Below are 12312 nucleotides of genomic sequence, written 5' to 3' on the forward strand. Positions count from 1 at the left end.
TCTGGGAGGCCAAGGTGGGAGGACTGCTTGAGCTCATGAGTTCGAGACCAGCCTGAGCAAGAGCGAGACCTCGTCTCTACTATAAATAGAAAGAAATTAGCCAAACAACTAAAAATAGAAAAAATTAGCCGGGCATGGTGGCACGTGCTTGTAGTCCCAGCTACCTGGGAGGCTGAGGCAGGAGGATCGCTTGAGCCCAGGAGTTTGAGGTTGCTGTGAGCTAGGCTGATGCCACAGTACTCACTCTAGCTAGGGCAACACAGTGAGACTCTGTCTCAAAAAAAAAAAAAAGAGAGAGAGATGGGGTCTTGCTATGTTGCCCAAACTGGAGCATAGTGGCTATTCATGGGCATGATCATAGCACACTGTAGCCTTGAACTCCTGGACTCAAGCAATCTTCCCACCTCAGCAGAGCAGCTGGGACTACAGGCAGGGGCCACTGCACCAAGCTTCGTTTATACTGTACTTTTGTTACATAATAAAATGATATTAACAGCAAGGATGAGACTAACAACCAGCTAAAAATAAAAGCAAACTATTAATAACATGCTAGGAGTCATTTGAAGCACTTTATAAACTGGTATCTATTCTTCACAGCAATCCCGTGAGGCAAGAATTCTTTTCATCGCGCTCTTACAGGTGAGGAAATACAGATGTGAGAGGTCAGGTCACTCAGCTTCCAAGTGGCAGAGCCCAGAATGAAATCCTGGCCATCTGATGCAAGGCCCATGCCCCTGACCTTGGCCTCCTCACCTCCAAGGCTGTGAGCACCTCCCTAGCCCTAGTCGCCACCAGCCCCACTTACTGGCCACCTGCAGCCACACGTGGAACCACCGAGTCACATTGAGGATCTCCTGGCAGGTGTAGTTGCCCTCATCTTGTAGGCTCAGCGCCTCGATGTGCAGGGAGCTGGGGTTGACCAGAGAGAAGCGGGGCGAGGCTGGCGGGAGGCTAGAATTGGAGGAGAGAAGGAAGGCAGGCTCCGAGGAGTTCCGGTACCAGGTCACCAGGCCCCTCGGTCCCGAGATGTTGCCACAGTACAGGGTAACATTCTCATGAACTTCTCCGATGACGATGGCCTCCAATCCTGTGCAAAGGAAGATCAGGCTGTTACTCCCTTTCTTGATCTCTGAGCAACCTCCCTTTTTAGACAGTGCCTCTGCGTTAGGATTTTTTAAAAAATCAGGTGTGTGTTTTTAAGGTGCAATAACAGGCTGGGTGCAGAGGCTCACATCTGTAATCCCGGCATTTTGGAAGGCTGAGATGGCAGGATCATTTGAGGCCAGGAGTTTGGGACCAGCCTAGGCAACTTAGCGAGACTCTGTCTCTACAAACAAATCTAAAAAGTAGCTGGACATGGCAGTGTGTGCCTGTAGCCACAGCTATTTGAGAGGCCGAGGCAAGAGAATTGCTTGAGCCCAGGAGTTTGAGGTTGCAGTGAGCTATGATGACGCCACTGCACTTCAGCCTGGGTGATAGAGTGAGACCATCTCTTAAAAAAAAAAAAAAAGAAGATACAATAACATACAGAGCCTCTTGTGTGTTGGGATTCTTGGCCAGTCATTGACATTAATGAACTTGTGGTTGATCACAAACATAGCCACAATTCCCGACCCCATCCCACTCACTATCCAAGCCCTTCATCATGTCACTCTGGGGCCATCCTGCTCTTATTGTGGGCTCAGCCATGTGACTTTTTTAGGCCAATGGGATGTGAGCAAATGTGACCCAAGCAGAGGCTTTTAAAGTGCTCATGCATAATCATCAGAGAAATGCAGATCAAAACTACAATGAGATACCACCTCACGCCCATTATAGCAAGTGTGGGTAAGGGTGCGGAGACATCAGAACCCTTGTGTATTGTCGGGAGGAGTGAAAGATGGCGAGGCTGCTGTGGAAAACAGTATGGTGGTTCCCCCCAAAATTAAAAATAGAACTACCATATGATGCAGAAAGTCCACTTTTAGATATATACCCAAAAGAATTGAAAGCAGAGTCTCAGAGATATTTGTTCACAGCTGCTCTATTCACAATGGTTAAAACATGGAAGCAACGCAAGTGTCCACCGACAGATGAACGGATTAACAAAATGTGCTGTATACATACACTGGAATATTACTCAGCCTTAAAAAGGGAAGAAATTCTGGCACATGCTACGACACGTATGAACCTTGAGGACATTATGCTAAGCAAAATAAGCCAGTCACAAAAAGCAGATACTGTACGATTCTACTTACGAGTAGCCAGAGTAGTCAAAATCTTTGAGATAGAAAGTAGAATGGTGGTTGCAGAGACTGGGGAGGGTGGGAGTTACGGTTTAATGGGTACAGAGTTCCAGTTTTACAACATTAAAAGAGTTCTAGAGATGAAGAATGGTGGTGCACAACATCATGACTCTATTGAATACCACTGAACTATATACTTAATGGTTAAGGTGGTAAATTTTATATTATGTATTTTGCCACAATAAAGAAAAATAGAAAAAAAAAAAGTGCTTGTGTAATTGGACTTATTCACTTTCGTCCTCTGCCATCACCATGAGAAAGAGATGCCCAAGTGAGGTTCCAGAGGGATTATGAAAACCACATGGTACAGGTGGGACTGCAAACTAGTACAATCTCTATGGAAAGTAGTGTGGAGATACCTCAAAGAGCTAAAAGTAGCCCCACCATTTGATCCGGCAATCCCACTACTAGGTATTTACCCAAAGGAAAAAAAAGACATTTTATTAAAAAGATGCTTGCACTCGAATGTTTATAGCAGCACAATTCACAATTGCGAAGATGTGGAAACAACCCAAGTGCCCATCAATACATGAGTGGATTAATAACATGTGGTATATGTATATCGTGGAGCACTACTCAGCCATTAAAAAAAATGGTGATCAAGTATCTTTTGTAACAACCTGGATGGAGCTGGAGACCATTCTTCTTGGTGAAGTATTGCAAGAATGGAAAAACAAACACCACATGTACTCAATACTAAATTGGAACTAATCGATCAACACTTATATGCACATGTAAGTAGAACTCAAGGGAAATCAAGTAGGTGGGAGGGGGAGGAGGAAATGAGTAAATTCACACCTAATGGGTACAATGCACACTAACTGGCTGAAGGGCACACTTACAACTTTTACTCAAACTGTACAAAAGCAAATTATGTAACCAAATCGTGCATATTGCCATAGAATTCTGAAATTTAAAAAAACACCTACATGGTGCAGACCCTAGTTGTCTCAGTCACTTGTTCCAGCTGAGGCCATTCCAGGTCGGCCTTCAGCCAGCCAGCCTGTCCGGCTGTCCCTGGACATGCATGTGAGCCCAGGCAAGATCGGCAGAGCCACCTAACTACCCACCCAGGCCTGAGAGCAACGAGCATTTCGGTTGTCTTGTGGTTGTTTGGTTGCAGCATTACTGTAGCAATTAATAACCGATGCAGAACCCAGGTGGTTTTATTTGCCTAGAAATTACAGAAGAGGTGGAAGGCAGAGGGCTTTGGCTTTATTCCCACTGCTCTCTCTGATGCTCTCTCTCTCTCAGGTCAGGTCCAAAGGACCCTAGAGTTAACTAAGGCTGTCCTGGAAGCTCCATGCAAGAACGGGCTGGCGGTAGTGCCCATGTGCCCCTGTGGGCCAGGGCCTGTGCTAGGCACTGGGGATCCAACAGTGCACAAAACAGAAATCTCCAGGGGTTCACAGTCTAGTGGGGCAAAGAGATAATAAACTGAAAATTACAACACAATATGATAAACACCAGGATAAGGCCTCAGAGAAAGGGCTCCTAAGTCCAGCTGGGACAAATGTCAGGAAAGAATTCCTCCTGGAAGCTGAACTGAGAGCCAGCGGATAAGGAGCACTCAGCCAGGTAAAGGTGAGGATGGGTCCCAGGCAGAGGGAAAAGCATGTTCAAAAGCCCACGTCGGCGACAGCAGCCTTATTGGAAAAGCTAATGATCAAGCCTAACCCCAAAACATCTAAATTGTACACTAGGAAGAGGCAGGCAGTACGCTGTGGTTTAACAAGCCCAGGTGATGCTGATCCCCACTCAAGACCGACAGGTGCTCAGGGGCCACTGATCTGGCATTAGACTGTCACTAGGTAACAACAAGCAAATGCAGCCCATTTTGCTGAGAAGTCTCACATTTTCCAGCTCCCTCCACAATCGACACCCACGTACAAAAAGGCCACCGGGACAGGACTATGGACAGAACCTGCTGGGGTGCTGAAAACGCTCTGTAGTTAACTAGTGGTGATAGTTTGAATATACTCAAACCACTGAATTGTACACCTTCAAAGGATGAATTTTATGATACGTAAATTATATCAACAAAAACTGTTATGAAAAATAAACTGTCACTTGCCTCTAGGAATCCTTCCCATTTATAAATGAAAGACTAAGAGTTACCTGTATTTGGCCTCTTGTCTGGTTAGAAGGGGCTCCCTTTGAAAGACCTGACGCCAGCTGGCGCCACAGGATGTTCTGATTCCCTCACATTCTTGGCCTTACCGCTCTCAAAACACTAAGCAAAAAAGCCTAAGCCACTTGCTGAAAGGTGGAGAATGTCGTCTAATGCTAGAGATTCCCAAACAGCAAGAAATGCTTAACGATCACTTTCAAAAGCAGGCGAGAATTATTTTTAAACGATTAGACCTGGGAACCCAAGTTCTCAGGTGGCAATCCCCACGAGGAGAGGAAGATGAACTTTAGAGTTACAGATGCAGCGTGTGTTCCTGAGACCTGCACACCTGCCCTTTCCCTGACTCCTCGGCAAAGGAATAAAGGAACAGTGGCTTGGAATAGCTCCGGTGAAACTTTAGTCTTAGAACCTGAGCTAACCTCTTCTAAGGCATAGAATGACATGATCACAAAAGAAACCATTTGAAGGCATTTCACTTCTCCTCCTGGCTTTGCTCACTCCACTTTTTTTTTTTTTTTTTTAACTACTGAAGCTGAAGCTGCCCTTAGAGATCATCTAGTCCAGAGATGTGGCAGCCCTGAGGGCTGGGCTGAAGATGAGGTTGAGTCCTGGCTCAGTGGAGAAGAACACAGTCATCGATTAGTGATGTCTGACCCAGATGCAGGAAGGGCAGTCCTGGAGGATGTATGAGTTCCGTGCCTGACAGTCCCATACCTCCTCATTTTACTCTTGAGAAAAGTGAGGTTCAGGAAACTTAAGTGATTTGCTCAAATCACAGGGAGATATGGAATTGTCATTCAGGTCTCAAGTGCTTCAGGACACAGGGATTTACTCTGGTCTCCCATACCAGGCAGGGTGAGATGAGAAAACATAGTAACAGTCTGTGCTACTAGAAGTCATTCACATGGTGTTCAGAGGGTGTTCAGAGGGCCCTGTTGTCCCCCAACCTTAAATTCAGAATATGGAACAAAGGCTGGAGTAATAGAAACTCCTTAGATGCCGCCCTTATATTATTATTTAAAGAGTTGGAGTTATACCCAAACATTTATGTTTTTCCTAGCAATTTTTACCAAAAATGCCCTGGTGTTTACAATCTCAGGGACAAGTGGAAGCATGAACTTCATTTGCACTAGAGTGTCAGAAAGACATTTTATCCCCCCAAGACAACTCCCAACTTGAAAAACAAACAACAAAAATACACCAAGCTCAGGAAGCCACTTGGGACTATATACAAAGTTGAAACAGGCTTAGGCATCAAAATAGCTGGGCATGGCAGTGGAGGCAGGTTCCCTAGGTGGTGAGCAGCAGTCAGCCTGAAAGGGTTCAGTCCAGCAGGATGGCTTCAGCCCAGGGTTCTGATGCCCCAGGCCCCTGGTGTTCACAGTGCAGGAAACACTGCAGACAGCTGGGGAAAGGGGAATACTTGATAATCACCTTTTAACTTCTAAAGATGACCATCTGGGGACTGTCCTTCCTCCCCTCCTGCCCAGCACAGTGATCACTAAGTCAAATGCCTGGAGAAGCCGGCAGGTAATGTCCATGCCTGAAGAGGGCCGGGGTAAAGTACTACAACAGGGATAGGTGGAACAAAGTTGGGGTCACATGCTCTAGGTAAAAGAGGATGACCACGGCTTAGTTCCAGGTGGGCACACAGGCCCCGTGTTGCCAGACTTTTAGATTTTCCCAGATAAACTGAAAATCTAGATGATGAAAAATGTTACTGTTTATAAATGACTGCTAAAAACAAAGCAAAATAAAAGTTTCTGAGAGCCTAACAATTAGGAACTTTTGGCACTTGCTGCTAGGAAGCTCAGGCACCATTTCTGATCCATCTCCAGAAATCTGCAAGAGGTGGCCAGCTGGGAACACGGAAAGTAGCACTCCACCTGCATCCCTGCAAACTACACCACCTCCTGGCTCCCTCCACCCCAGTCTGCTCCCAGCTTGTCACACTCTCTGCACACAGTAGACATGCATTGGCTGGTGAATTACATGCAAATAATTTTTTTCAATCTTTTTATATTCTATATATTTTCTGTAAGCAACCTTATATTCTTTTTTCTTTTTGTAACAAAGCAGAGTATAGATGAAGCATTTAAGACCTTTTGCCAATCATGTCAAGGATGAGGGGAAGTTTTTTTGTAAGTCTCAAAGTATTTCACAATAAAAAGTTTTTAAAAAGCGAATGCACAGCTTTGAATGCGCTACTCTGAACAGGCGGGATCGCAGGGGTGCGGGAGGAGAGCCACAGGTTACAGGTGTAAGGCGAGTTCAACCTTAGGCAGGGGGAAGGAGAGTTTGAGCCCCAGCGCAGCACGTAAAACCAGAACGCGAATTTACATCCGACACTTTAAAAAATAAAAAAAATTAAAAAATCACTTTCCCCGACACGTGCCTCTCCATTTCCCCACCACCTCTCCGCAGGCCCTCCGCAGCCTCGCCGGCTGCCTACCCCAGGAGTCTGGGGACACCTCGCCCTCCACCGAGCGCCCGGGGAAATTCCTTCCTGCAAAGAGAGCGGAGCTGCGGGCAGGAAACCCAGGACCCTCCCCGGGCGGCTTCGGGACTGCGGCCACCACGGATTCGGGTGGAGTCGGAGGGAATTCGGTCCCTCGCTGTCCCCCCCCATCGCTGCCTGGGAAAACTCAACTTTTTCCTCTAGATCGCGGCCCCTTACCTGCGGCGACCCAGCCGGCCAGGAGCGCCCCGAGGCACACGAGGACGCGGGGCTCGGGAGCCCGGGCGCCTGCGGCCATCGCGCCCCAGATCCGGGCTCAGGAAACGCAGGCTGCGGCTGGGCTGGGTGTGCGCCCCGCGGCCCCGGCCCCTGGGGTACCGACGGCTCCTCCCGGGTCCTCGGAACCGCGGAGTGGCCCTACTGTCCTCGGCCCCGGGAAGGAGGGATGCTCGCGTGAGCCCGATGTCCGGGGCCGGGATCCGCGCTCCGGGGCGCACCCGCCCCCTGCGCCCGCCCGCCCGCTCCCGCCGGCGGAAAACAACAGGAGCGAGCTCCCCCCGCCTCCCATCCAGGCGGGAGCCCGACTTCCTCTACCTCGGCCGGGAGGAGGGCTTTATGCCGAGGGCGCGCCGAGCCCAGTCCCGCCGGGCCGGGGGCGGAGCGCCGAGGCTGGGCCCTCCCCGAGTCCACTCGGGCCGGGACAGCGGCTGGAGTCGCGGCGACAGCTGGGCGGGTCGGAGCCCTGCAGCTGCCGCAGGACGCGCCCCCGCCCCGGCCCGCGGGCCGCGGAGGCCGGTTGCCGGGCTGCAGGATGCGCGGGGCCCCCGTCGCGGTCCCCGCCGGGCGTCCCGGGGGACGCTCGCCTGTGTCCCCCGGCGCGGGCCGGGCGCCAGGGCCGCCATCGCCGCCTTTTTTCCACCCTTTGCAGAGGGAGCAGGAGAAAGACGATCCCAGGACCTTCCAGCCAAAAGCAGCCACGAGACTCGGGTTCTCCTATTAACTGGCTGAGACCACACAGTAAGAGCGAGGGCCAAGGCGTGAGCAGGACTTGCTTCTCCAGTTTTGTTTTTGTTTTTCTCTGTTTAGCTCCCCCACCCGCGCCCGGCCAGACTCCCTCGCGTCCCCGCCGCGCCCGCGTCCCCGCCGCCTGTCCCAGGGAAAACGCGGCTGTCGCAGCCTCAGGAAAAGCCGGAGGAGAGACTTCCTGTTAAAAAACAAAACAAAACTGCAGTTAGAACAGGAAAATATCAATTGCAGGCTCTGAGAGGTGGGGATGTAGGAGTTCACATTCTTTCAACTTTTCTGTAGGTTTGAAAATGTGCATCATAAAATGTTGGGGGGAAGAAACAAAAATCGCTATTAAAATCATTCGTTCTGTTGCTCAAAAGACCCTTATTGAAACGCTTCTTCCATGAGGAAATCCTCTTGAAACCAGTTAAAAAAAAAAAAGTAGGTTTCTCCTGATGTGAACTAAGCTATGAAACTGAGCAATTCTTCCTTTTTTAACTCTTTTCTCAATGAATTTAACTCTAAAGCCAACTCTTGACAGGGGTTTCCCTCTTTCGCTTTGGTTCTTGCTTTTGGTCTTTGACCTGGTGATGGGAGGTAAATTCTACCCCACCCAGACCTTTTCCTGTATGCCCAGTGCCTGGCACCTAGTTACAACCCAATATATATTTGTGGAATAAACCAATGAAAGTTCATTGGTTTTGGTAGTGTAGTTCCTCATCTTTCCTGGCAAACACCTCACATCCTTACCAGAAGTAACAAGCTATCAATAAATTCAATAACCCACAAGTTTTCAGCTGAGGATCTGGAATTTTCAATGGCCTCATGGTGAATTGCACAGAGCAGGCCTCCTGACGCATTTGCTGAGTCGATGTGTGGGTTCTAATCTCACTGGGCCCTCCCTGCAACCCTTGGACCTAAGAACCATTTGATCCCATTTTATAAGTGAGAAGCCTCCAGCTTTAGGAGGTGACACTCCAAGTCACACAGCTGGTTGGTGATAAAGCCAGGACTAGGCTCCTATCTGTCTAACTCCAAGTCCTGCCCAACAAAGTTCTAATATTGTCACATATACAAAGGCTGCCAGGGTCAAGGGGACATGTGTCTGAATGCTTGGAGTTGTCACCAGGCGAGCAGACACAGGCATTCATTCCCCTAAGCGGAGCTGGCCTCTTTGACTTGGGTACAGGTGCTCAGGCCACCCCCGAGACAGGAGCTGTGTTAGGAAACGCTCTGCACTGACGTCCACTTGGATTTCAGGCCACTCGGGTCAGTAGAAAGTGCCCCACCTAGAAAAGTGTCCAGTGAGTTGGGGGTTCCTCAAAGGGTCCCCAGCAATATAGGGTTCTTTTAGAGCCCTAGTTTCCCCACCTGCAAAACAGAGCTGATATCCACCTCATGGGATTGTTGTAAAGATAAACCAAGACCAGCCTGGGCAATATAACAAGACCCCTGTATGTACAAAAAATTTAAAAATTAGCTAGGCATGGTGATGTGCACCTGTAGGCTCAGCTATGTGGGAGGCTGAGGCAGGAGGATCGCTTGAGCCCAGGAGTCCGAGGTTATAGTGAGCTATGATCATGCCACTGCTCTCCAACCTGGATGACAGAGTGAGGGAGACCCTGTCTCTAAAAAAAAGGAAAAAGAAAAAAAAAGATAAACTGGGTTGACTTGTACGAAGAAAACCAACAAAGGTCTTGACAGATCTAAGGCTTGGCTTTGGGGTCTGTCATTTGACATGCCACTCAGTCGAGGCTCCTAAATCCCACAGTCAATCCTGTCTGGACCACGGGGCTTAGCACTGCTGTGTCCAGGGGGGCTGTTTTTGTTTTGTTTTGTTGAATTGAAAACTTAGTCTGGGCTCTGGGCTCAGTGCTTTATGTACATTAGTTCATTTAGTCCTGGTCACAACTCTGAGAGGTAGGTATTATTATGCCCATTTTACAGATGGTACTAAGAGTCTAAGTTACAAGGCAAGTAAACCAGGAAGCTGTGTGAACCCAGGTCTGAAGTTCCTTCATTTTGATCAGTCTTGGAGGCGCCTGCCTGATTCCACGGCCAGCCCTTCTGCAGCTCAGATCTTTGAAGTCTCAAGCAAACTTTTTTTTCTTTTTTTGCAGGTTAACCAATTTTAATGGAACCAAATGATAATACAATTTTCTATGCATTCACAAAAAAACATCTTGCAACCTTTCTGGGAATGGGAGAAAGTGTCCTCAGCACTCAGGGCCCCCTACCCAGCCCTGAAGGGACTCCATGGGGAAACACAATGCGGAGCTGAAGATCTCAAACCCCGACCTGCCCATCCTCGTTCTTGACTGCTCAGATGTGCAGTCCATGCTCTGCGCCCGCTACAGGGAGCACAGGACACTGAGGGTCTGGGACCCTGATGGGGGAACCTCAAGCAACTTATCTTTATGTCTTTTATTTCTGCCCCAATCCTCCTCTTGTCATTGTCCCCTCCTTAGAAGTCATTGGGAAAGTTTTCTTGGCAACAATCTGCTTCTTGGTTCAACCTAGAGATAGTGCCCTGGGAGCTTCTGAAAGAGAGGGCCCGTAAGGACCAGCGTGGGTGGAAGTCTGCCCTCAGGCCTGCACCAGATGCCTCCCTTGCAGAGGAACTAAAAGGTGGATGACGAAGTCCTACCTGTTCCCTCCTTGGATGGGTCTGGGACCCACAGGCTGGCACCTCAAGCAGCAGGGACAAAATCAGCCTGGTTTATTCTTTGCAGAAGAAAACCTGCTAAACCTTCCAGTAACATTGCTGTCCTCTACCTCCTCTCAGCCTTCTGCCCAGGAGAAAGAATTGGGTGTTTGGATGCCGTAGGAAGAAAGTTCCTGAAATCAGGCCAAGTTCCAAGAAGAAGCAGGCAGGGGCAAGGTGCCAGGTGTGGAGGCGTGCACCTGTAATCCCAGCTACTCGGGAGGCTGAGGCAGGAGGATCGCTTGAGCTCAGGAGTTCAAGGAGACCTCGTCTCTGAAAAAAGAAAAAAAGAAGCTGGCAGGATGAGATGGAGAAATGGAAAATTGTCAAATGAGTCTACTATTTTTTACCAGAGCCCCACGCTTTCCTATCCAGACTAGTGACCAGGGAGGTGAAGTTTAGTGTCTCTGAGCAGCAAAGAACCATGCAACTTGGCAGACAGATCCACCCCCAGAAGGGAAAACACCACTTGCAGAGGGATCAGGCAAATGACCATCTAGTTCCCTGAGAAATGAACAACCCAGGGCTGAAGAGAGGTGGATGAACCACCGGCTGTAACACCTGAGAGTAGCCCAGCAATGTGCTGGTAAATGTCTAACCACAGACTCTCTGAGTGGGGGCGTGGTGGTGGGTAATTTCTAGTGTTTGCCAATTTCCATGGTGTAAATACCTGTGCTGTGGCCCATTTCAAGCTACCACTGCGAAGTTTCTAAACTACACACACAACCTGTTCTCTACAGCCTGTCCCACTGGAACAGCCCCTCGTTGCCCCAGCGAGACAACGCCAAAGTGGGAAACTTGACTGGGAAAGGCATAAATGAGATCACCCGTGATGAGAGCTGCTGGGAGGCAGACAGATGACTCAGGTAAAAAACACTCTTTGATCCCTGTTTTGTTCTTTGATCTCACACTCACCTACTGAGTGCATTTGTTGGCCAAGACAAATGTTATTTTCCCAATGCCAAACTGGGACATGTGGAGTGGCAACCGCAAGAGCACTTAATTTGTGGAGACAGAGACTTGGGAAAATCAGGGCTATCCTGAGAAAGCTAGGATGAAGGGTTTTCCTGCAGGTGACATGCCTATTTCTTAGATAACATTTGGGTTTGTTTGTCTTTTTTTTTTTTTGATAACATTTGTTTTTTTAAATGCAGAAGAAAATGGAAAAATGGAAGAACAATGAAGGGAAAAAGTGATAAAAATATGGGACAGAGAACAGAAGTACTTCATTAGTGTCTGTGAACAAAAAAGCGAATCAAACAAAATAAATCTAAGCAATTTTACAGTGAAATTATATCTTGAAAGTAAGCTTTCTGCCCACCCACCTGCAGCCCACCAGTCTTCTTCCCCAGGGAAAGCCAGTCTCATCAACTTCTGGAGACTCCAGGTTCTTGTTTGTTTGTTTGTTTTTAGAGTCAGGGTCTTGCTCTGTCACCCAAGCTGTAGTGCAGTGGCATAATCATAGCTCACTGCAACCTCCAACTCCTGGGCTCAAGAGATCCTCCTGCCCCAGCCTCCAGAGTAGCTGGGACTAAGGTGCACACCACTCTATTTTTGGTAGAAATGGGGTCTCACTCTTTTTAGGGTCCCAGTACTTGATCATTGTTTGCTTAAGTCTTGTCTCCTACCCCTGCAAAAGTTCTACCCCATTTCTCAAAAACAAGTGTGCTGAGAACTTAGTCTTGCTAAACTAGTAGAGACAGTGTTAAGAGGCATGGTACTACTC

The 12312-nt window shown here is 48.5% G+C and overlaps 1 protein-coding gene across 3 annotated transcripts in view; it reads right to left on the minus strand.

Annotated features, from left to right (window-relative positions):
- The window catches only part of VSIG10 (V-set and immunoglobulin domain containing 10), a 31542-nt gene extending 24116 nt beyond the window's left edge, over positions 1-7426 (minus strand). For all 3 annotated transcript variants that reach the window (XM_012650188.1, XM_012650187.1, XM_012650186.1), the window contains exons 1-2: positions 7094-7426; positions 806-1087 (exon numbers count right to left, since the gene is read on the minus strand). In XM_012650188.1, coding sequence (XP_012505642.1) covers positions 806-1087; positions 7094-7172 — 361 coding nt within the window. In that variant the 5' untranslated portion in view covers positions 7173-7426. The remainder of the gene's footprint in view (positions 1-805; positions 1088-7093) is intronic.
- Between the last annotated feature and the right edge of the window lie 4886 nt (positions 7427-12312).

This window comes from Propithecus coquereli, unplaced genomic scaffold (genome assembly GCF_000956105.1).
Source record: "Propithecus coquereli isolate 6110/MARCELLA unplaced genomic scaffold, Pcoq_1.0 Scaffold314, whole genome shotgun sequence".
Classification (NCBI taxonomy): Eukaryota; Metazoa; Chordata; class Mammalia; order Primates; family Indriidae; genus Propithecus; species Propithecus coquereli.